At 40.4% G+C, this 25,768-nt stretch overlaps 1 protein-coding gene across 4 annotated transcripts in view; it reads left to right on the top strand.

Annotated features, from left to right (window-relative positions):
* prrc2b (proline-rich coiled-coil 2B) overlaps positions 1-23,186 on the top strand; it is a 30,930-nt gene extending 7,744 nt beyond the window's left edge. The window contains exons 4-30 of one of the 4 annotated variants that reach the window (XM_073839347.1): positions 2,242-2,344; positions 2,456-2,519; positions 2,602-2,745; positions 3,727-4,022; positions 4,102-4,229; positions 5,147-5,310; positions 5,388-5,475; positions 5,562-5,715; positions 7,877-8,210; positions 8,336-8,499; positions 8,637-8,838; positions 9,578-11,774; positions 11,880-12,058; positions 12,530-12,645; positions 12,787-12,928; positions 13,020-13,096; positions 13,183-13,464; positions 13,546-13,647; positions 15,005-15,197; positions 15,281-15,375; positions 15,797-15,921; positions 17,408-17,648; positions 17,787-17,954; positions 18,045-18,127; positions 18,386-18,476; positions 18,560-18,769; positions 21,316-23,186. In XM_073839347.1, the coding sequence (XP_073695448.1) occupies positions 2,242-2,344; positions 2,456-2,519; positions 2,602-2,745; positions 3,727-4,022; positions 4,102-4,229; positions 5,147-5,310; positions 5,388-5,475; positions 5,562-5,715; positions 7,877-8,210; positions 8,336-8,499; positions 8,637-8,838; positions 9,578-11,774; positions 11,880-12,058; positions 12,530-12,645; positions 12,787-12,928; positions 13,020-13,096; positions 13,183-13,464; positions 13,546-13,647; positions 15,005-15,197; positions 15,281-15,375; positions 15,797-15,921; positions 17,408-17,648; positions 17,787-17,954; positions 18,045-18,127; positions 18,386-18,476; positions 18,560-18,769; positions 21,316-21,477 (6,304 nt within the window). In that variant the 3' untranslated portion in view covers positions 21,478-23,186. Of the gene's footprint in view, positions 1-2,241; positions 2,345-2,455; positions 2,520-2,601; positions 2,746-3,726; positions 4,023-4,101; positions 4,230-5,146; positions 5,311-5,387; positions 5,476-5,561; positions 5,716-7,876; positions 8,211-8,335; positions 8,500-8,636; positions 8,839-9,577; positions 11,775-11,879; positions 12,059-12,529; positions 12,646-12,786; positions 12,929-13,019; positions 13,097-13,182; positions 13,465-13,545; positions 13,648-15,004; positions 15,198-15,280; positions 15,376-15,796; positions 15,922-17,386; positions 17,649-17,786; positions 17,955-18,044; positions 18,128-18,358; positions 18,477-18,559; positions 18,794-21,315 lie in introns of all 4 variants that reach the window. The other 3 variants (XM_073839346.1, XM_073839345.1, XM_073839349.1) reach the window with 3 other exon arrangements.
* The last annotated feature ends 2,582 nt before the right edge of the window (positions 23,187-25,768 follow it).

The raw sequence follows: 25,768 nt of genomic DNA, 5'->3' as shown, positions 1-25,768 counted from the left end.
ACGATAAGTCGAGTGTCGAGCACCAAGGAATTTATCAGGTTATCAACTTATCAGGTTGTAGTTTCCTTCGTGCTCAACACTCGACTTATCGTGACTAAATTTAAGATGGCGGCGGCCGCTAAACTTCTTGCAGTTACTGTCTGTATAAATCTACTCGTAAATAAACTACCGGTGCTTTTTCTGAGTTCTCAATGTCTCGTTTTAAATGTCAGGGCCCTTGGAAGTCTACCAATGAAGTGTGGAGCTACTTTGTGCCTCGTAAATGGCGTAAAACAGTGATTTAATGGCTTCTTCGATGCCCTGTTGACTCTCATTGACAACCTGTTGTGAGCATCGGATAACTGACCCCAGATTTCGGACAGCAGTGGACAAGACGAGATGAGATATGCAAGGTACGTTTACACTCGGTATCATGATTCAATACACTTTAGGTCAAAATCACACCGGAGTTCTCCTTAATATTAATAAGTTTTTTATTTTATGTTTTATCTGTTATTAAAAATAAGAACAGTTGCAAAAAACAACAACAGTAGAACAAATAAGAAGCGTAGTGCATTGCTTCTGTCAATTTACATCTGACCAAAAGCATTCAAGTAAGAAAAACAAATAATCAAATGTAAAAAAAAAAAAAAAAAAAAAAAAAAATACCCTACTTTTTTTTTGGTCTTGTTCAAAATTAGCCTGTGCACATTCAGACTCATTTTTCCAGCATGGGTCACATATGTATTTTTTTTTCCTGGTTATTGGTGTTTGTTTACACAAACTGGGTGCTGTGATTTCCTTTAATGTAGAAAACGCGGATGGAATCGCAGAATGTAATGGAATTGCCAAATTTTAGGTCAATAATTCAAAAGTAAGTCAATACACTTAATTCAAAACGCAACATGGACTAGTGCCTGCAAAAATACTATTTAAATAGGCCTATGTTCTCAGTGTCTCTGTGAATGAATCGCACAGACATGTAATTCCACCTCAATATGAGTTCAATAATTACGTTTTAGTCTAGGACTAGGCTTAAACGAGAAGTCCATATCCAGAACAAAAATGTGCAGATAATTTACTTACTTTACTAATGGTGCCCCTAAGTTTGAACTTCCAAAATTCAGTTTAAGTGCAGCTTCAGATGGCTCTAAACGATCCCAGCCGAGGAAGAAGGGTCTTATCTAGCAAAACGATCAGCCATTTTTGAAACAAATTGACAATTTGTATACTTAACCTCAAACGCTAATCTTGTCTAAATCAGCGTGAACTGTTTTTTTTCCGGCCAATTCAGTTAGGGTATGTCGAAAAACTCCTCTCATTTTCTTCCCCAACTTCAAAATCATACTAAATATCTGCAGAAGTACTGACCCAGTGTTTACAATGTGAACATTCAAAGTAGATCAAACGGCCTTTACAAAAAAAAAAAAGGTAAAACAGCAGGCTTGGACAAGATGAGCATTTGAGGTTGAAAAGTACGTAAATGGTCAGTTTGTTTTGAAAATGACGACTGTTTTCCTAGATGAGGTTTAAACGCATTTGAAGCTGCGTTTAAACTGCATTTTGCAAGTTCAAACTTGGGGGCACCATTGAAATCCGTTATATGGAGATAATTCCTGAAATGTTTACCTCAAGAAACATAATTACTTATGGGCTGAAGAAAAAGACATGGAACATGGATGACAAGGGGGCGAATAAATTATCTGTACATTTTTGTTCTGACTTCTTTAAGCCTTGTCTTTGAAACCGGGGGGGTTTATGTTCTAATAAATGCAAGAATTTTGCTTGTAAATGTCTTTTTGTAGTTAATGAAAAACACATTTTTCATTATTGTTAATTTAATTGCGGCCCTAAAATCTTTTTTTTTTATGCGTTCTTGAGTTGTTCACATGTTTTTTTTGAGAAAAAGCTGAGAGTTCTGATATGTCTCCCTTAGAACTGCACAAATAAACGTGCTGAGTCGCAAGACTATGGCTCTTCAGTATGTGTTGTGTCATCCGTGCTTCACGGTGAAGGTCGTTTCACACAGCTGAAATAACACTCGTTCAAAACCTTACATATACAGTGAAGAGAATGTTTTTGAGAGCGACAGTGTGGTTTATCCACATTCTGTAACTAATGACTGATGTACGTAGTCACACAAAGGCTGCCGGTTATTTAAATATATACCTGAATGTACTTTGTTCTTAAAATACCCAGCTCTGTTTCTGGATGCAAACGGCCGTCACACGTCGTCTGAATATTGTCCGTTTCCTTCTGTAGTTCCGTTGCATCATCAGCACAGCTGCCGGAGTCGCAGCCACCGCTGGCTTTACAGAAATCTGTCTCCAATCTTCAGAAGCCCATGCCAATAACCAGCCAGGAGGTACGGATAGCATGTTCATAATCTCTTCATAGCGTTCATCCTTTATTGATGTCATGGTGATGAGCTTATCATGGTGTCTGATGTCTGTTGAATGTGTTTCTGTCCCTCTAGAGCACAAGTTCAGGTGGACCAAAGCAATGGGCACAGCTCAATGGAAAGGCAGTAGAACAAGATGGTAATTATCAGTTTATTCTGATCAACATCAGACGTGTTAGTTGTGATGTTGTGCTTGACATTTGTTTGGCTCTGTCGTCTAGGTTTAAAGGTCTCAAGCCGACTGCAGCCCTTCTCTCACGAGGAATTTCCGACGCTGAAAGCAGCAGGCGAACAGGACAAGGTTGGCAAGGAAAGAAGCGTCTTCGATCCGTCGTATGGGCCCGGACCAAGCCTCCGCCCTCAGAGTGAGTCCTACATGCATTATAAAAATTTCGAATTTAGATCACAGGAATAAATTACATTTTAAAATGTATTCAAATAGAAAGCAGCTGTTTTAAATTGTACAAATATTTCACATTATTTTGGATTAAGTAAATGCAGGCTTGGTAAGCAGAAGAGACTTCTTTTAAAACATTAAAATCTTACTGTTTAAAAACTTTTGACTGGTAGTATACTGTCATGTGTAAAAACCGGTGAAATGAGATCTTACTTTATTCCAAACAAAAGAAAGATGTTTTTTATAAAGTAATTGAGTCAGTTATGATTTTTTAAAAAATATTTTCATGACAATTTAACACTATCTATAATGCAACAGAAATAATACTGTTTCATATTTTCAAATATATTTTATCCTTTTTATTTTAGGGTACAATGTTAGCAGTACATGTTTGTGCAGTAGATCTATAAAACAAGCTTTTAAATGGTCTAGGTATAAGCTTTTTATTTCAGATAAATGGTGATCTTTCTGTTTGTCAAAGAATCCTGGAAAAAAGAACTGTTTTAAAAATAATAATAATGTTTCTCGAAAAGCAGATGAGCATATTAGAACGATTTCTGAAGGATCACTGAAGACTGGAGTAATGATGTTGAAAATTCAACTTTGATCACAGGAATATATTAAGTTTTACAATGTATTCAAATAAAAAGTTATTTTAAATGGTAAAAATACTGCACAATATTACTGCTTTTGCTGTATTTTGGATCAAATAAATGCAGGCGTGGTGAGCAGAAAATAGTTATTTAAAACGCATTAAAAATCATACTCTTTGAAAACTTTTGACTGGTAGTGTACATCAAATTAAAGTAAATGAAAATGAGATCTTGCTTTGGTGCCTATCTGAAATGAAAATGTAATTTTTATTTAAAGTCCGTTCCTAGCACTAAATGCTTTTGGCGTTAGCTGTAATACCCATGGTCTGATATAGCTGATGTTTTGTCGTTTTCAGATGTGTCGAGCTGGAGGGAGGGCGGTGGGAGGAACCTGCAGCCCCCAGTGCTGTCTGCCGCCCCGCCCTGCACAGACACGGACACCAAGAGCAGCGGCTCAGCTGAGACCACCACTCCTGTTCCTCCCTCCTCTTCACCCTCATCCTCCTCCCCTGCCCCTGTCGCTGCTCCATCCCCTGAAGTAAAGGAGCCATCACTGCGGCCCGCTCAGCCCGTGCAGCGCAGAGCTGCCCCATCAGCCCTCCAGTACCAGCACCACACCACCACCACTTACCATGACATGCTGCCTGCCTTCGTGAGTCTCTGGCCATCATATTACTTTCCAGTGTGTTGTGGTTTCTTTGAAAATTGCTTACTGGCTCTTTGTTTGTCAGATGTGCCCTAAAGAGACTCGTGACGCCCCGGGCTCCTCTGATCACGGCCCGACCACTGTGGTTGCTCCTGTGCGCTTTGAATCCAAAATGATCTTCAGACCAGCGTTCCCTGCGCCGGAGCCCGTCAAGTAAGTGTTGTGCTAATCACACATGCATAGTGAGGAACGCTCACTGTTTTCTTCTAAAATTTGCAGGGGTGTGTGATTTATATATTGTCTGTGAAAAATAGTAATTTTGGTTTGATGTGCAGAAAATACAAACAAAACACCTACAGAGTGCACGCAAAACAATACATTACATGATGATGGTGCGTTCTTTTACTGCATGATTCAGTCTATTAAAATGCATTTAGAATGATCACATAATTCAAGATATTAGTGTAGAAAGTGTGTATATATTTGTATCGTTTCATATTGTTAATATAACATGAAGAGTGCTGTTTTTTCCTTTAAAAGTCAGCATGACTACAAATGTGATTATTGGTTTTCTACAAAAACAATAAACAAGAAGTTAATATTAAAATACTTATGTTTTAGACAGCATATTTCCTGTTTCTGCTTAATTTCGCCATAAAATCATTCTAAAAACAGCCACGGAACTCTTTTGCATCTCTAAAAAAAAACATGACGGTGTTTCATTCCTGAGTAAATCAACCATTTAAATGATTCGGTTCAATCGCATGACTTATTAACAGTGACTCAAATATCAGTATTCCACGTTTTAATGTTTAAAATATCAAAACATTATGTATGCATTTGTAACTGCAGGTTAAAGCATTACATGTCCCTCTAAGCTGTATTAACATGTAAATAAATGTACATGCCTCTTTTGCAAAGATTAACTTTACTGATACTGATTTAATTTGTTTGGTAACGGCCTACATGTATTATTGTTATAATTGACTGATTAAATGTAAGAATTTGACTCCAAAGATGGCTTTATAAAGGTAAAAATGCCCATAAAAGGTAAAAATCGATTTAAAGTTATGGGAAAATAGTAATATCGCGCACACCTAATAAATAGTTGTTTTTTTTTGTTTGCGCAGCGGTGAAATAAGAAGAGAGACCCGTTACCCCCGTGCCCCCCCACGCCCCTCCACTCGCCCGATCCGCCGCCCAGGAGATCGAGCTCCACGTCCTGCCATAATCAACCCTGACGACCTGAAGGACCTTGATGAGCTGGACAATGACTGTGAAGACGGCTGGGCAGGTGAGCGCTTGATTTCTTTGTCAACAGCAGATGAGCGTTTTCATCAATGCTTATTGTGACCGTTGTCTGTTCTTCAGGTCTCCATGAGGAAGTGGATTATAGCGAGAAGCTCAAATTCAGTGATGATGAGGAAGATCATACCCCCTGTGAGAAGAACAAAATCTGGTGAGCTATTCTTTGTTTTAATGCAGTGTGTGTGTGGTGTGAAAGTGGGCTGTTTTGAGATTGAAGCATGTTCTTGTGTCTTGCAGGGATGACTGGGACAACCATCAGGACCAGCATTCATCTCAGAGCTCTGGTGAAGGCACATTCCCACAGGAAGTTGAGGAGGAGTCATACACACGCCAGCCAGAGCCCATACCCTCCAGGAAGACCAATGGACGATTCTCCTCTACTGAATCTCAGGTAAGAGTCGAGGGCCTTCTGCATCCCCTCCCCCCAAAATATCTTTATTTATTTTCTATTGGTATGTTAACAATCTCTACATCAATTAAATAATATGTATGTATGTGGGTCAAAGACGGTAAGATGTCTGCGTCAAAAGAAATTTTGAAAAGTGATTGTATGTCCATAGAAAGCACATTAAATGTGAGTAAAGTGTCTGCTTTTAAGGTTTTAAATTTGTTTTTGGAGAATAAAATGTCAAAATTTGGTTGAAATAATGTCACATTGTCATTTAATGTAACAATATTTATGTTAAAATTCATACAACATGAGTGTTCTGACTTGAACATCAAAATATATAAAAGAATACGGGAGCATTTTATTGTGTTTTAAATGAATAAATTCTTACTGACAAATGGGCAAAACCTAAGATAGTGGCAAGTTTTAAAAATGTATAATTAAAACTAATTAGTATTAGTAGTTGATTTTTGTAAATATGCCTGACAAGATTGTTACATTGATATTGCATTGATATTTATTCTTTGCTCAAAAAAACTTTTTATTTTTTTCTGAAAAACAACTATTTAATGCAGTATCACACTTATTTCTTTTATGCATAAACCCTTTTTAGTCTTTGACCCATATAAATAAATACATACATATACATTAGGGGTGGGAATCTTTTACCATCTCACGATTCAATTCGATTCCGATTCTTGAGGCCACGATTCGATTCAAAATCGATTTTCGATTCAAAAAGATTTTCGATTCAAAGCGATTCGATTTTATTCATAATGATTTCTAATCGGGTTTCTGAACATGATCTACTCTCATCTGCTTTGCTATACAGAATGACAAACGGAGACATTAAAGTGTCTTTTTCACATTTATTAAGTTAAATTCTCAGGGAAGTGCCTTTTATCAAAAACATTGTCTGGTTCTCAATTGCTACTCATTGGTAGCTAGCTATAAAATAAGTTGGAACAAAAATAAAGTGCTTCTTCATAATACAAAATGGTTGAAAATAGATGCATTTCCCAGGAAAGTTGCAGTTTACCACAAATATCATGTAGAACACAACCGGAGAAGACAAAAAAACCAATATATTTTAATTTTAATAATAATTTAATTTTAATAATTTTAATATTTTAATATTTCTCAGTCAGATTCAGTAACTTAAAGAACAAGTTATGAAAATAAAGTGCTTCTTTCAAAATGAAAAGCAAGCGATAGACCGAGTTATTTTTTTTTGCTCTCTCGGAGTTGGCAGGGAGTTTCGTGAAGCACTGCACTGTGCGATGGTCTGCAGCTGGCGGCTGACTCCGCTCCGTGTCGCTGAGCTCCGGGTGATGCCTAGTAATATGAGCACGCGCATATGTTGTGCTGCCGAAGTACTTGGTCTTCGTTTTGCAAAGCTTGCGCACTGTGTGTGTCATATCCAGCGTAGTGCTTCCAGGCATTCGGTAAAAACCGAAATGCCGCCAAACTTTAGCTTTAAGTAAAGACGGGGCTGATTGGATCTTCCTCTCATCCATATTTGCTTCCTCTTTGTTTTAGTGATTTGCCGCGCACGCTTACGTTCAAAAACCGGCTGCGTGGTGACGTCAGTATAGGCTAGTTACAAAAATGGAGGCGAACAGCCAGCTGATTTTATTTATTTATTAAATCGATTCTTGGACATTTCAGATCGATTCTGAATCGTTGCAAATGAGAATCTAGATTTTTCTGTGAATCGATTTTTTGGCACACCCCTAATATACATATGTTTTGATATATTTATGGTAAGACTTTACATCTTACCATAAAGATCTTTATGGAACATATTAATATCCTAATGATTTTTGGCATAAAAGAAAAATGGATCATTGTGACCCATACAATGTACTGTTGGGTATTGCTACAAATATACCCATGCTACTTCAACTGGTTTTGAGGTCCAGGGTCAAATATCTATTCTGTATATTGTCGGTTTTGATTGGATAACCTCATTTCAGATAAATGATGAACATGCTAGTGCAATGCATAATTTTGACCATGTTTGATATTTCTTTTGGCCCATCATGCACTTCAAGTTTCTGACATTTAATTTAGTGAGTACAAGAATTTGAAGTTTTTTTTTTTTTTTAATAGCTACCATCCAGGCTAATCTAAGTGATCTCCTCTCTCTGTTGTTTATTTGCAGCACCAGCAGAAGAACGGTGGAAACAGTGAGTCTGCAGAGGAGCAGGAAGAGCCCCAACGACAGGCGCCTCCTCGTGGGAAGTTTGTCTCGGCTGACCTCTCTGCCGTGGAGAGAGCACGCAGACGGCGTGAGGAGGAGGAGAGAAGAGCGCGGGAGGAGAGACTGGCTGCCTGTGCAGAGAAACTAAAAAAACTGGATGAAAAATTTGGCAAAACTGAGAAACCTGCACGTTCTGGAGAAACACTGAGAGAAGCAGACAGCAAGGAGCTGACACAGTCTCCAGGCCGAAGGTCATCCAAACCCCACCAGGAGGGCTGGCAGTACAGCACCAAAGGTATACTAGTTAATTTATACTTGTTGATTTGTAAATGTAAGTTTTAGCTACCTATGTACTGGCAGTGATTTAAAAGGGGTTATTTTGATGCTGCACTTTTTAACACCTCATTTTATTCCATATAGAAGTGTTGGATACACCAGCTGAGTCGTCCAGTCAGGAATACAAAGATGAAGGTTGTAACTACCACAATGATGACGACGGTCCTGAGTCCACCTCTCCCCTCCCAGACTACGGCCGACACCAGAAGCCTGTGCCGCCCCGCTTCCAGAAGCAGCACCAGCAGCAGGTAAGCTTTTACACCTAATCCTGTGTACTTAACCAGTGGTTATTAATATAAGTGTATATGTATTTGCAGAAGTTATAATTCTCATAAATTCTGCTGCCATATTATAAATATGGTTGAATCTTGCCTGTGGTTTCTAGGAGCAGGTGTATAAGATGGCGCCGTGGCAGCAGTCGGGTCACCCCAACCAGTCCAGCTCTGCTCACCCACAGAGAGGCTTTTACCCTCCTCATGTCCTGGGTTTTGACCCACGCTGGATGATGATGCCTCCCTACATGGATCCTCGTATGGCACAGGGATGTTCTCCAGTGGATTTCTACCCTCCTGGCGTTCATTCATCTGGTAAATTACAACATCCACCATAATTAATGATGTTTGCCAAGTCAAGTATCGCTATTATTGAAAGTAATACCTTTAATAAGAAGTGTTAAACTTGTGACAATTGAATTCTTGACTTGATTCAGTAAGACAGCCATTCCCAAGCTGTTTTGTCAGTCGAACCCCTTTGACACAAAATATTCATATGAAGTTCTCAAATCTTTTAGTTGATATTTTAGCATCTGAACACCATGTTGCATGTTCATGGATCTCTGATGTTGGTAAATGATCACAGGTTATGTTTAGTTTTTTTGTTGTTAAATTAATAGTTTTATAGTATTTGGTGGTCAAAAACAATATTATGTTTTTGTAATATTTTATCATGTCATTGTGATCGTGATTTGAACTGTGATACAAGCATTTAAAAATGCCATAGAATGCATTGATACAATATTTTAAAGTGTTCTCTGATGTCTACATAGAAGGTATGTGGCTTAGGTAAGTCACTATTTGGAAAACCTTGCTGGGAAACGCCCTAGCCGCTACCAAGAGTAGCAACCGATTAACAACACTACGTAAAAACACATTAGCAAACACGTAGTGATACGCTGGCAACTAGCCACAGCAATCTAGTATCATGGTAGTGAGTTCTGCATGGTGTTAGACGCCTCATTTTCATCAGAACATGTAGTTTTGTATATATTATGACATATTTAATGTGGTTTTTTTTTTTTTTTTTTTTTTTTTTTTTTTTCTCTCCAAGGTTTGGTGAAACCTGTCATTCAGCAGGATCACCTGAATAGCCCTGGTTCCACCTCTGACGAAGGCTGCCATCCCAGCATGCATCAGGAGAGGAGGGCACCATCCACTGAGCCTTACCAAGTGTGGAACCAAGACAGCTACTCATCAGCACGCAGTTTCACCCCACCCTACCAGAGACAGCATGAGAATGGCGACAGGGCTCAGGTGGACGACAGGAGTGACCGGTCATGCTCTAGACACGACTCGTATGAAGACAGAGGTCATGACCGTGCAGATAGTCCAGCAGAGGAACTGTCCCATCAATGCTTCCGCCAAGGCAGAGGCTCAGACGTGTCGCTCGGCTCACAGCGAGAAGTTACGCATGAAGGAACCCATCAACCAATAATACTTAGCAGGACCCATCTGGGAGACAGCGAGCACAGGGACATCTCTGGTAGACATCAGAAAGAAGGTAGTGATACCCGTGACGAGGCCTTCGACAGCAAGGAGAAGAGCTACGACTCTGATTTCTGGAGAAAAGACATGGGTAGTCTGAGGAAAGATGGCGGTCAGGCGCAGTGGTCCGATCACGGTTCGAGCAGCAGCAGTAGCATCAGTCAGCCATCTGAGTCCAGCGGCAGAACCCTTAGGAGGACGGGACCCATCAAGAAACCTGTGCTGAAGCCTTTGAAGGTTGAAGACAAGGAGAATGAGAAACCCAAAACTGAGCCTGAGGAGAAGACCGTCCCATACAGGCTGGAGAAGGAGGTGGTCACCAACGTATATGACCTGAAGAAAGATGTCCCGCTTCTGTCTAACAGGCACTCTGTACCACCACCCGCTCCCTCTCCTGAGGAAAAACAATTAGAAGCTCCCAAGGTGGAGAAAATAGCCAACCTCCCTGATGATTTGCACAAGGAGAACTGCTGGGATACCGGCAAGAGTCAGTCCATGGATGGCTCTGATGGCAGAGATCCACCGGCTCCACGCCGCAACAACTGGATATTCATTGATGAGGAGCAGGCATTCGCTGGGGCCAGGGGAGCAGGTCGTGGACGTGGCCGGGGCTTTAGAGAGTTTAACTCTCGTGGTGGCGCTCGTGGAGGACGGAGCGACGGCAACAGAGGAGCCTACAATAGCACAGGTGCACAAAGGCCCGCAAGAGGCCGTGGTGCTCGAGAGTTTAGAAGCGAAGATCTGCAGCGAGGCAAACCCCGTAGACGCAATGTGAGCGAGACGCACAGCGAAGCCTCAGAATACGAGGAGCAGCCCAAGCGTCCGCGCCAGAAGGCCGCAGAGAACGGAGAGGCTTCGTATCCTGTGCCTGGAGAGGTGAAACGGGCAGATAAGGAGTCGTGGAGGTCTAACAAGGTCTACACTGATGATCAGAGCGGCAACAGTGATTTCAGGGACAAGAACAAATCATCTCGAGTGTTTGGAAGGTCATTGCCTCCTCGCCTTAATGCTGGATACAACCGTGGGTTTGGCTCAAGGGACATTTCGACGTGGAGAGGGAGAGGAACCCAGTTTGGAAACGCCTCCACGCAGGAGAATGGATACAACTTCGTTGCAGATTCCTATCCCAAACGCTCATCAGAACGCGAGCCCCTGAAGTACCCACCTAAATTTACCGGCACCTTTGTAGAGAACGGTGTCGAGGACAGAGATGGAGGGTACTACCTTGATAATGATAACCCCGACAACCGGCCCCTGAGAAGGCGGCGTCCTCCACGCCAGGATAAACCCCCACGGTTCAGGCGTCTGCGTCAGGAGCGTGAAGGAGGAGGTCAGTGGAATAGTGAGGACTACGTTAACAGAGACGTTGCCAATCAGTGGCCGGGTCGTTCTAAGGGTGCAGAGGAGCACTGGCCCAATCACTACTCTGGAGGACGGTCACAGGAGATCACTGGTCAGAGTCAGGGTGAGGACTGGGAAACCGGCTCTGAGAACAGCGATTTCAGTGACTGGAGGGAGAAACGGGGCCAACATGGTGATGCGCTCGCAGATTCAGGTCATGGAGAACCAGGCTCTGAGAAGAGAGAACTCTCCAAGCGGAGCTTTTCTAGCCAGCGGCCAGTGGTCGACAGACAGAATCGGAAGAGTGACGTGACTGTGATGGAAAACAGCAAGATGAGCCGCTCGACAGACACGCAGTGTAGTGTAGGTTCCTCTGGTAGAAATGAGAGCTGGCAGAATGGTGTTGGTTCCAACAGCAAACGGTAATTTTTTTTTTTTAGGACATGGGTTATGTGTATTTTGTATGAGAAAACCAGTACTACTAATCAAATTCACACTATCAATGTGGTTTAATTTGCTCTGTGCAGAGTTCCAGAAGAATCGGTCACTGGCTTGAGCTCAGCGTCTGTGTACAGTGTAGAGCAGAATGATGACTCCAGTGTGACTGAAGCAACGGGGAAGATCATGGAGAAAGACTTGAAGCCCAGAAACATGAAGGGGGACATGACAGAACCACTGTCCCAATACGACCTGAACGCTTACCCAAGTAAGCCAGAAACACTTGCTTGTAGAACCGTCATGATACCAAAATTTTGACTTGAATATGATACCTGACTAAAATATCTCAGTACTACTACTGAACCAATACTACGACAAAAATGCATATTTAGTACCGGTATATTGTGCAACACTATTGTTTGATAGAAGTGCTCCTCCAATACTGCATAATTTGATGCCAAACTGTAGTCAATATAAAATTGCAGAGAGTTGTTCCAGCCATGAATACACAATTAAGAACCAGTTAATCAAGGTCCTTAAGATTACTAGAACTTCCAGGTTGACTCTAACTCTGCTTGACGTTGGCCCTCCAGGAGCTGTACGGAGTACTGTAAAGAGTTACTTAACATTTTAAGTGCTGTGCCAGTAATTAGTAGTAGACGTCATTTGTTTTAAAGTGACTCGAGTGGAGTTCTTCCGTATTGGTTCTGAAGGAGCTGTCACTTATGTTCTTTCACAGTTGAGAGCGACTCAGGGGCTTCTGTACCCAGTCCAGAGGTTTTCCAGGATGCTCTGTCCAAAAAACAGCGCCGGCCACAGGATGATGATCGCAGGAGGAAGGATCAAGGTCCTCCAGTAAGTAATAGCTTGTGCTCATGGCTCATTTTCTGATATTTTGAGACACATCTGATAATCTGAAATACAACAGCTTAAGTTATTTAACTACATGAAGCATGTCTTGTAGATATTATAATTATTTGGTTTGTGCATTTGAAGGGTTCGGTAAAGAACAGAACAATTGCTTCGAAGATGCCTCCTCGTTTTGCCAAGAAGCAGGGCAGCATGTCCATCGAGCAGCCTGAGGATACGCTATCTGCCAACAACTTGGGAACAGAGATCTGGGAGACAAACAGCACAGGTTATACCAATAACAGATAAAGTGTATCGATACATAATTTTTAAGAAACTGAGAATGAGACTTCTAAATATCTTTGTTTTTTCTCCTGAAGCTCTGACTGTCCAGTCCTCAGGTGGTGATTCATGGACAAAGCAGGTTTCCTACACAGGAAGTGAACCCAATTCAGAGGTACAGGGCTTTTTTTTTCTAAGAAACTCTTACAATTTTTCAATGAGCTGAGCATAAGAGTAACGTCCCTGTGCCTTGCCTTTCAGGATTCAGATGCAGGACCTGAGCAGAGTAAAGAACACAAACCCGGCCCCATCGGCAACGAGCGCTCGCTGAAGAACCGCAAGGGTTCTGAAGGCATAGAGCGTCTGGAGGGACCCATCACTCCTGTCAATGGAGTGGACATTCACGTGGACAACGTTATTCCTGTGCCGCCCATTGAGTTTGGTGTCAGTGCAAAGGATTCTGACTTTAGCCTTCCTCCAGGGTCCACTCCAGTGCCTGTGTCCAACCCCGTCACCAAGCTGCAGGATGCACTTGCTGGAAATGTATGTACATAAGCTTTTAAATTGTCAGCATTGTGTAAGGAAGCATTGAGTGTTTATACTGTTGTTGATGTTTGTGCACAGGCGGGCCTGACTCAAGCCATCCCGATGCTCCGCAGAGACCACCTGCAGCCTGGAATAAACCTCAACCCCATCAGCTTCCCTAGTGCGGACCTCACGCTCAAGGTAATGCTCACCACCAGATCATTGCTCAGGTTTTGAGTTATAGTGACTCTACCACCGACACTGAAAACTGAGCACATTTCTCATTTTATCAGATGATTAACCTTAGCCTGACGAGCCAGACCCACATAAATGTAGGGTCTGGGCACTCTCCACAGACAGGGCTCAACCGGAGGGGTGGGATAAATGGTTGTCTTTCAAACTCCCTCTCCACGCAATAGGATAGCGCTACAACCAATCAGAGCAACAAAGAAGGTGATATAGTCAGAGTCCCATAGGTTTTCTCACCAGCGGCGCTAGCTGGTAGATCAAACTTTTGCCGTATCCGGTTGGCAAAACTCCAAATACATCCTTCTTTTGTAAGAACGACCTCAGTGCAGTTTCTTGTTCTTTTCTCAGAGAAAAGCTTAACTTCAAGTCTTTCAGAGTGGTGGCCAAAGCCGTTTCGAAAGAAAGTTGTTCGCTAGCAGCAGCCATCGCTCTATCTCTCAAGAACCAGAGAATGTCTGACGGAACTTAAGGTCGCACGTCAGTCGTCATCATGTTGAACCCGCCCACCGACTCGTGATTGGCCTGGTCGATTTTGGATTTTTAGAAATCTCAAGTGAACGTAAAGTAACTAGACTGCCCTTGGAAGCAAATGTAATTTGCTGCCGCTAGGGGCGCGTCTAGATTCTAGGCTAGATTAACCTCGTTTCTTGTGGTAAATTTAGGCAGTTTAGGTCTTACTCTAGGTCTCACATATTGCAAATCATTTGATATAGATATCGAAAGGGTTTGTGAATCATTTCATGAATTGTCAAATCAAATTGCCAAATCATTCATGATACACAATTTAAAGTCCTGAGCTAAGTTAGATCAGCACCTCAGAGCATGGACCATGTATCATTTGATTTAGATCAGAACTTTGGAGTGTGGATCATTCGATTCAGATCTGGATCAGAACTGTGGAGCATGGGTCGCAAATTTTGGAGCAGTTTTGCGAAGATGTTTATCTGATTTTTTTTTTTTTCTTAAACAGTAGAAAACATCAAACTAAGGCAGTACAGTTATAAAAACAAAACTAATAAAAACCAATAAACAAATACAAATTCCTTTGCTGTTGGTTTTACTACAGTAAATTGTAGTATACTTTGTAATACTTTGTTATACTTTGTAACTATTTTGCCATTTTGTTTTATTAGTATATTATCTATTTGTCTTTTTTTTTTTTAGAATTTGAAAAAGACATTGTTTGATAAGTGAGTTCTCTGATAGAAGTCCTTAAATCAAAAAAAGTCTGGATAACGGAAGCACAGGTTGTTTCTGAATGCTCGTGTCCATCAGTGCTCCTCACCAGCTTTTCTCTCTGTGCTCTCAGATGGAGTCAGCACGTAAAGCGTGGGAGAACTCTCAGGCTCTTCCGGAACAGGGCTCCCCAGTTGGCGCGGGCTCCGGTGTTCAGCCCGCCTGCAGTGTGGGCTCCTCCAGCGGCGTCAGCTACAGCTCCTTTGGTGGAGTGTCCATGCCGCCCATGCCTGTGGCATCTGTCGCTCCGTCTGTCTCCATGCAAGGTCAGCATCTCATCACTCTGTCAGACTGTGTCTCGGATGCAGTGGCTGTGCTTGCATCTTAATCCTGTTTTTCTGTGTTACAGGCAGTCACATCCCTCCTCTTTATCTAGACGGTCATGTGTTCCCTAGTCAGCCACGGCTCGTGCCGCCCTTGACTCAGCAGCCCAGCTACCAGCAGGTGCGTGTCTACAGTTACTCCACTTTTGAGGGTTTTAACAAGACTGTCAGAGGTAGACAAAGTACACAAATCAAGTACTTGAGTAAAAGTACAGATACCTATAATACAATATTACTCCAGTAAAAGTAATCCTTTTTCAATTTTACTCAAGTGAAAGTACAAAAGTACTACATTTTTTGTGTACTTAAGTAAAAAAGTACTTAACTATTTAGCAATTTTATATAGGCTACTTAATTTATTATATATTAGCATATATTTCTTTTATAATCCTACTGTTCAAAAAGCCTTGGATTTTTCCCAAAACAACCACTAGCCTAGTAGTATATGGAGTCATCGAATATTATACAGCAGGGTTTAATAGGTTCATTCATTAGATCGGTGTGCATGTAAATAACCTGTGTGTGTTTGTGTGTGTGTTCAGGCTACACCTCAGCAGATCCCTATCTCTCTGCACACATCTCTACAGGCTCAGGCTCAACTGGGTCTGCGAGGAGCTCTGCCTGTCTCTCAGTCTCAAGAGATGTTTAACTCCATCCCCCCCTTCAGGTAATTTACCCGCTTCAGTCATGGCAAATATCTTTTAGTTTCTTTCAGTGTTGATCTGCTACTCTTTTGGACTAATGAAGTCCCATGCCATTGCAAAGACTTGCTCTTAAAATGCAAGGCAAGTTTATTTATATAGCACATTTCATACACAATGGTAATTCAAAGTGCTGTACATAAGAGGAATTAAAATCATAATATCATAATCATAAAAATGAATAATAATAATCACAACAATAAAAACAGAATTTAAGAACATTTAAAATAATGCCAAACAAAACATTTATTAATGTAAATAACTAAGTAAAGTATGCATTAAAACAGTAGCATGTAGCTTTCAAATCTTTTTTAGTAAGCATTGCTTTAAAAGGTAAATGAAATCAGTAATGACAAAATAAACAAGAATACAGAACAAGTGTTAAGTGTGTTAATATTAACTTCCTGTAGAGGCATTTTAAAGACATATTATTAAAGGCTTATAACTAGACATATTCAGCTAATACCTAATGCAGTTTTGGGAGTGAATTATGACAATTCAATGACAATTTAGCGGATTTACTGATATTTAAATGTATCAACCAGTAACTGGTTTATTCTAGAGATTGACAATAATCAGTTGAAATGTAGCTATTGATGAAGATCAGTCTAAATATAGAGATAAACCAATTATCTACATTATTATACAGTATATCTACACTTAAACATTATCAGTTGGCCTCTACATTTAAACCAATTTTTAGGATTGACAATAGTTGGTTTAAGTGTAGAGATTGACAGTAATAGGTTAAAGTGTAGAGAGAGGCAGATAATTGGTTTAAGTATAGAGATGAAGCAGTTATCCATCTATATCTATACCTAAACTGATTATTGGTTGACCTCTACATTTAAACCAATTATTAGGATTGACAATAATCAGTGTAAGTGTAGAGAGAGGCACATAATCGGTTTAAGTGAAGAGATAAACCAGTTATCGTTCTATATCTACACTTAAACCGATTATTGGTTGACCTCTACGTTTAAACCAATTAGGATTGACAATAATTGGTTAAAGTGGAGAGAGAGGCATCTAATCATTTTAAGTATGAAGATAAACAAGTTATCGGTCTATTGATGAAGATCGGTTTAACTGTAAAGAGAAACCAGTTATCGGCCTTTATCACACTTAAACTGATTATGGGTTGACCTCTATGTTCAAACCAATTATTATGATTGACAATCCGTTTAAGTGTAGAGATTGACAATAATTGTTTGAAATAGAGTAAGAGGCAGATATTCGGTTTAAATGTAAAGATTGATAAGTTTTACCAATATGTTTTCCAATGTTAAAGCACTTTCCTTAATCGGATATTGGTTTTGTAATATTGAATCCACTGATTCAAAAAAATTGTAATAGATCCTTAACATTAAATAACATTTTATACAGTCTGTCGCAAACTGGTGAAACTGGCTGTTGTAATCATCTGAGCAGTCTCTCATTCTCCTCTCTTAGGTCTCAGGTGTACATGCACCCAAACCTGTCTCAGCCCAGTCCCATGGTGCTCTCTAGTGGAGCTCCTCTCAAAGGGCCATACTCTGCATTTCCTGGCATGCAGCCATCAGACATGGTCAAACAGCAGTCCGGATCTCACTACCAGCCCATGAATGGCAGCCAGCCGCTGGTGTACGACGGGCCCATGAATCAGGCAGCTGGGATGGGCACGTCACAACTCATGGACTCACAGCTTATTCAGGCAAGTTCTGTAAAAAATAAGATGGCAATGTGCTAGTACACATAAATGTGTGCGGTAAACGGCTTTGAATCTGCTTTATTCAGCATTTAAACTGATTTCAATTGGATATTCTCATTGACTATTGCTGTGTGTGTTCAGGTGACGATGCCCATGCCTGGATCTCAGCTGCGCTACGGCTCGGCCCAGCAGCACCTCATCCTGCCTCAGTCCATCCAGCTCCAGCAGAACCAGAACCTGTCTGTGGGAGCTCCACGCCGCATGATGCCTCCCGGATCTCAGCAGGCCATCATGAGCGGCAGCAGGGAGGTGAGAGCCTGTGCTTCAGGAAATATTTGCCTTCAGGTCTATTTCAGTGTGTTACTGACATGCCTCTGATAAATCATGTTTTTTCTGCAGGCTTCCCACCAGATGGACATGAAGGGATTTCAGTTCTCTGATAAGCCCAACCACTCACCTGGAATACCCAGCGGCTCCTACAGGTGAGCAGATGGTTTACACACTCCACCCGCAGTACAGTGATCCAAATGCACACTATGAAGTTGTTTGATTTTTCTTCTGGTTTTCCCCTTCTCAAATCCAGTTTAAAATTATTTCTATTTTCAATGGTTTGAATAAATAAAAATAAAAAGTATGTCTGATCGATTGAATTCATGAAACAATGTGCTAATTTGAGTTTAACAAATAATTTGAGTGCCTTATTTATCCATGAGGTCTTCTCCTGGACTGTTTCTCCTCAGACCCGGTTCTGCCAGTCCCAGTGGGAAACAGTCTGGCCCTGGAGGCCCTACAGCGGTCGCCTCTCTCCCAGGACATTACACACAGCAGCAGGTACGGCTCACGTCTGTCCGTAACTTTGACCTTCGAGGACATGTTACACACTGTTAACACTCATCTGCTGTCTAATGCTGCAGGTGTCCGCTCCTCAGGGCAGTATGGTCATGCACATGAGGCCCCCCACCAGCGGCCCGTTCCCCAACCCAATCCAGCGTCCCGTCATGCAGGTCAACAAAACTGTCATCATCCGTTCGCCACCTTACCCTAGCCCTGGGCGTGAGCCGCCCCACAGCACGCCCCCCTCCAACCCTGAGCCCACAGTGAAGGGTGCTGAGGACGGTGTGAAGGTGAGCCACCCACTGTGAGCATAGGTAATGGCATTTCATGCACTTCTTTTTTTATTTTCCTGCTTTAAGATGTTTGATTAGATCATATTTATATCAGAACTAAAATGGTCATTTGTAAAGATGAATCTTTGCGTCTAATGATTGTGTCCTAATTATTGAGGTTTGTTTTGACTGTAAAGTGAGACTTGGTGATCAGAAGAAAAAAAAAAAATCATGTTTGCATGAATTTACACATTTTCTGTGTTTAGCATATATCTAGATAATTCGATGTGTGGCACTTAAAGGGATAGTTCACCCAAAAATGAAAATTTGATGTTTATCTGCTTACCCCCAGGACATGATGTAGTTGACTTTGTTTCTTCAGCAAAACACAAACGAAGATTTTTAACGAAAACCGGTGCAGTCTGCAAGTCATATAATTGAAGTGGATGGGCACCAGACCTTTAAAAGTAAACAAAAACATGCACAGACAAATCCAAATTACACCCTGTGACTCGTGACGATACATTGATGTCCTAAGACACGAAACGATCGGTTTTTGTGAGAAACTGAACAGTATTTAAATCATTTTTTACCTTTGATACACAGCCACGTCCAACTGTCATGAGCACGAGCTTTTCATCCGGCTCGTTACATGTGTACGTGCTCTGGCGTAGAATACGCAAACGCCTGAAGGGGAAATCGGTGAAAAGTCCTGGATGAGTTTGCGTAAGCAAACGTAATCATTTAGCTTTGAATCGGTTTGAACAATCAGGATAAGCGCAAGTAATTACCATTTTGAATAGCCGCTATACTCTCTGTGTACTGTGTAAACAATGAGTGTTGTATACATGCGACAGATCGCTTCCGGCGTTTGCGTATTCTACACCAGAGCGCGTTCACATGTCATGAGCCGGATGGGATGCTAAACTCGTGCTCAGGAGAGATGGACGTGGCTGTGTATCAAAGGTAAAAAATGATATAAATACTGTTCAGTTTCTTGCAAAAACTGATCGTTTCGTGTCTTAGGACATCAATGTATCGTCACGAGCCGCAGGGTGTAATTTGGATTTGTCTGTGCATGTTTTTTACTTTCAAAGGTCTGGTGCCCATTCACTCACATTATTTGGCTGGCAGACTGCACCGGTTTTCGTTAAAAATCTTTGTTTGTGTTTTGCTGAGGAAACAAAGTCACTTACATCTTAGATGCCCTGGGGGTAAGCAGATAAACATCAAATGTTCATTTTTGGATGAACTATCCCTTTAAGTCTTTGCTCATACTTGAGAATGAGTTGAGACACAGGAACTTTACTACCATCTGTCAAAGTTTGTTTTAACTTGAAGAAATTGACAGAATTATGACAATAGTATAGTAAAATGTGACCTTAGACCACACACCCAGTCATTTGGGTAAAATTGAAATTTATACATCAACTGAAAGCTGAATAAGCTTTCCGTTGATCTGTGGTTTGTTAGGGTAACATTTGGCCGAGTTAAAACTATTTGAAAATCTGAAAACTGAGGGTAATAATAATCTAATTATTGAGAAAGTCACCTTTAAAGTTGTCCAAATGAAGCATATTACTAATCAAAAATTAAGTTTTGATATGTTTATGGTAGGAAATTTACAAAATATCTTAATGGAACATGATCTTTCCTTAATAGCCTAATGATTTTTGACATAAAAGAAAAATCGATAATTTTCAACCATACAGTGTTTTGTTGGCTATTGCTACCATGCTGCTTATGACTGGTTTTGTGGTCCAGGGTCACAGATATATTTAACGAATTAATAAAAATATACAATTCATAGGATCATGACTATTGGTAATAGTAGGAATCATATATTTTTTAGGATTTAGGAATATCATACAATCATTCATTAATGTTCAATTTTGTACAGTATACAAGTTCTGTTGTCCAACAGCTTATTTGACAGAATACAAATGAAAATGTAATGAAAAAAAAATATATAAAATAGAATCTATAGAACGTATTTAAAAATTTGTGGAAAAAAACAGATTTCTTTAGGCTGTAAATGAAAGGATTATTCTGTGGAGTTTACCTGTAAAGTTTTTACAGTAATTCTCAATGTCTAACAAACATTTCTTTCTCTATTAATTATTAAAAAATTAATATTGTGATTGAAATATCAAGTGATATGGAAAAATGTTGTGATATTTTAGGCCACATCATTCAGCCCTAATCTTGATATTGATATATTCAGTATGTGTTATTGAGTGTAAAAACATGAATGTAAAAAGCAAACAGTAAACATCAAGGTAAAAATGGTCCCCCCACGTTTTCTCTAAGATAAGAATGTAATTAATTTAATGGACTGATTTAATAATCACAGTAAGAATGTGATCACCTGCTTTGTTCTGTGGAAGCATTGGAGAATCAGTGTAATTGCATAGAAAAATTTATATTCATAAAAACAGCAGATTTGATGCCAAATTGCCAATGTGGCTTAATTGTATATTTTCTTGACTGTTCACCATATTACCCAGTTAAATAATTTGAAACAGTTAGCCTTTTATTGACTGCTAGTGTTGTCTTCATTACAGATGAAGGCTCTGCGTGACGCCCGTCAGGCTGTCAGCGACGCCAAAAGCTCATCAGTGATTCCCAGCAAGATCCAGGAGCAGCTGCCATCAGTACAGGTCAAAGCTGCTCGAACCGGAGCCATCAAACCACAGTCGGTCAAAGTGGAGGAAGGCAAAGCCTAATAAATGGACCTCATGATCACAAGACACGGCTGTCCTTAGGACCTCCTCTTCCTCCTCCTCTCTCTTCCTCTTCCTCTCGCTCTTTCTCTCTCTCTGTCACTGTACTCCGGGACTGACGCACAGGATCACCAACTCCACAAATCAATCGGAACACATTATTAATAAACACCACATAGAGAGATATGAATATCTATATATATAAATGTAAACTATATATATATAAATAGACACAATAGTTTTGGACTCTTCTGCGCAGACTTTTCCAGATCAGCTTTATTTATTTACATTTTATTTGACATTTTCAAGTGAAGAATTAGGGTTTGCAAAAGTGACAAACAAACCCCAGTGTGTCTCTCGCCCCCTCTCTCTTTCTCTCGACATCAAAGTCTGCAAACAGAAAAACAGGAAGCATATCTCCTCTTCCAGCTCTCGCGTCTCCACGCCCACATTGCCAAACTGAGCCAGCTGATTGGACTCGAGGTTTTGATTGACAGATCAGCAGAAGCTCCAGAGCTGCGGTGTGTGGCGTTAGTCATTTTTACTGGGTACCATGGAGTTTTAACTTTTTTTTTTTCTCTTTTTTTTTTTTTTTTTTTAAATATATAAATATAGTAATCATGCCTATTTGCTCTATTATTAAAAAAAAAAAAACTTTTATTCAATAAAAAAAACTTCAAACCCAAATTTGAGGACATTGTTCAATCCAAACATGGAGGACATGCACCTTTTTCTTATTTTACAGCTACTTTTCATGTGTCGTGTAAATGCCAAGCAACATTTGATCCTTAAAGGTGTTGCATGATGGTGCTTGAGTGGCGGCGCCGTGTGCGTGTGTGGAATAAACCTGTTAAAGTCGGCAGCATTGAGAAGCGCTTGCTCTGTGTTTGATGTGGCTGGGCGGGTGGGATATGGGCACTTGTGTAATGTGAGGATGTTTATGGTGATGTCGGTGGGAGTGTTGTGCTGTCCTGAACGCTGATGGGAAATGTTACAGTACGTTGTTCGGTCTTTGTTTGATTTGGTCAAGAAACCCTTTACCTTCAGCTTTGAGTTTCTGTTTTGTCAGTCGGTCACAGGAGTTGGGGGGGTTGCACAAGCAATAAACAGCCTATCTGTAACCATCAGGGTCCAAATGTGTGTCTGCGAAAGAGCGCTTGTGTTGTAAATGTTGCCATCTCTATGGGCTCACGACTGAATATACGAAGTGCACAGGGAATGTCGGTTTTGAGGGCGCTTTGTTTCACTACAGCTGTACAGAACTATAACCATCAGCACATGTTCGTTCATGTTTGATATTGGAGCATTAATGCAAATGCAACCTGTCCTTTTCCCTTTGGGTAAACTGTTGGACATTTGAAATGCCTTTTTAAAATGATTTCTGCAGTGGCTATTTTCGAGGTTTATTTGCTTGGGTGTTCATTGGCGCCGTTCGAACATGTCAACTTCAAAAGTAACATTGCTTCTTGATGATTGCTGCATATCTGTACAGACTCATTATTGCCCTTTTGCTTTTGTTAGACCTGTATTTAAAGGGCCAGCGATGGATTTACTCACTTTTCTTTTACATTTATTTTTAAGGGTCTGTTTTGCCTACAGATATTTATCACTCAGTGTTGTTTATCCTATTAAATGTGTGATCATATTTGCCCTTTTATTGGAAATGATCTCAAGAGAGAAATAAAGCAGATTGTGCTTTTTTCAAAAACGAATCATTGTTTGTATTCCCATTACCCATGTGCACTTATTAATGAGGCCTTTCCTAACCGTTTGAAAACGTCTTAAAACAAGTGATATTGCATCTTAATGTTTTTCTGTCTTTTAAATACATGCTAAGAAATCTGAAATGGCTTAATACAGTAAAAATCTAAGGGAAAAAAGACCAATTTATGGACCAATTTCAAGCTAGACTGCTGTTTTTATTTAAACATTTTTAATGGTTACATTTATTAAAGAGTTTTAAATCATTGCATTGAAAGCTTTTGAACTGATTTACAGAAATTAATCAGTTCCCATCTTTAGTTCTGTTTCTGCTACCCAAGTTTAATTATGCAGTAAGCTATGAGAGACTGTGCTGTACTGTGAATATAGTAAAGACTGAGGGTTGTCATTAAAGTTCCTTTCACTGCAATTCAGTTCACTTTCTGTCATGCATTGTATGAAATGTTCAGTTTGTTTTTGCTCACTGTAGTTAAAAAAAAAAAAATCACTATAATTCAAGGTTGGTCCAATCAATGTACATTTGCAGTGTAGATCAAAGGCCAGTTGGTGCAAGTTTCACAACACTAAACACTACAGGATTAACAATGTCATCAAAAACTGTCCACCTTAGTTTTCAACACAAGTAACCTTATGGGTGAGATTTCCGGTTCATTAGAGCAGCTATAGAAACAACAAGCAGAGAAATTAAGTATAACATGCTGTTAACGGTAAACCTGTTTGCACTACAAACCAGTGTGTTCATATTTAAGATAATACATTAAAATAATATGGCAAGACGCTCTGATTTGCAATATCAAGCAGTAAAACAAGCTGTTTTGTACAGCTAAAAATATCTGGATGTGGATGAGACCAGAAGCCAGACCTATAAAATGTACAAATGGCCACACCCACTCTTACAGGAATAATAAGGTGGATAGGTTAATTTGCATTAATGCAGTTTGACAAAAACATCAAGTGTTTCATTATGGGATGCACCCCTTCCATATTTTTCGTAGTGTTTCCCAACCCTGTTTCAAGAGGCACACCAAAAGTAGATATTTCTGAACTCTTCCAAATCAAACTCCTTAAAGGGGTCGTTGGATGCAATCTAACTTTTGCATGTTGTTTGAACATTAATGTGTGTTGGCAGTTTGTGTACACAACCACCCTACAATGACAAAAATCCACCCAGTGTTTTTTTTTTTTATCTTTAAAAGTAATATCCCCATTTTAAAATCAGGTCATTCTCAGCTTCTTGTAGTTGTGATGGCACACGGTTGATTGACATGAGCGTCTTACCTTAGACCCGCCCTTACCGAGCTGAAACAATCGAATACGATCGCCATTGTGTGACTCAGGTGCAGAGGAAGACTCTAATTGAGCGATAGAGGTGTTCTGTTGTTAGATGTAATGATGAACATAGCAGTCGTCATTTACTCCCGACATCTGAGTCGCTGAAGAGGCAGAGGATAATGTTACTTTCGTTTTTAAAAGGAAAGCGCCGATCCCGATCTACATATGCATCCATGTTCGTGTGAATCATTCCTGATGCAGCTTCACCCACAGCAGAAGAGAGTAAGGGTTTTTATGCATCTTTGCGAATGGCCTTTATAATGTGCTTGTTGGCAAGTTTCACCGATAAACGCGGCTAAAGTAAACATTACAGCTCATAATCCCTCAGCAGAGAGGGGCGGGGCGAGCAGAGCTCATTTGCATTTAAAGGGCTCATGCGATAAAATGAGCTGATATTTTGCAGAGCTGATTTTGACAAGGTAAAATTGTGTTGTTTTACCATTGAGAATTTTTAACAAAAGTATATTAGAGACTTTTCATTAAGACCCTAAAGAATCATATGAACTTGGGCATCCAATGACCCCTTTAAAGAGCTGAATCAGGACCTCTTCCTGAAGCCACTTCTCTTTTTAGCTCACCACTGCCTCCATAGATTAGTGTGTTTTTCAGCCAAATAAGAGATACTTAAAATGCATCTTTCCAGAAACAGCCATCAAAGCCTTATTATACAGATGGGCAACTTCCCTCCTGGTAGGCACTTTTGAAGTTTTAGGATAGGAAAGGACCTGACATGTGGCCGAATATGGTGTCCTATACCTCAAATTTAAGCTTTGCATTTTACTTTTTCAAGGGTGAACTTTATAAGGAATGGACTGAGGCTGGGGTTAAGGCATCAAGAGCCACCACACACAGACGTGTCAAGGAATTTGGCTCCAGTTGTCTTATTTCTCTTGTTAAGCCACTCCTGAACCACAGACAACATCAGAGGCGTCTTACCTGGGCTAAGGAGAAGAAGAAATGGACTGTTGCCCAGTGGTCCAAAGTACTTTTCAGATGAGAGCAAGTTTTGTATTTCATTTGGAAACCAAAGTCATACAGTCTGGAGGAAGGGTGGAGAAGCTCATAGCCCAAGTTGCCTGAAGTCCAGTGTTAAGTTTCCACAGTCTGTGATGATTTGGGATGCAATGTCATCTGCTAGTGTTTGGTCCACTGTGTTTTTTGAAAACCACTGCACCTGTTTACCAAGAAATTTTAGAGCACTTCATGCTTCCTTCTGCTGACCAGCTTTTTAAAGATGCTG

This window comes from Garra rufa, chromosome 5 (assembly GCF_049309525.1).
Source record: "Garra rufa chromosome 5, GarRuf1.0, whole genome shotgun sequence".
In the NCBI taxonomy this organism is placed as follows: domain Eukaryota; kingdom Metazoa; phylum Chordata; class Actinopteri; order Cypriniformes; family Cyprinidae; genus Garra; species Garra rufa.
This window is presented reverse-complemented; position numbering and strand designations above follow the sequence as displayed.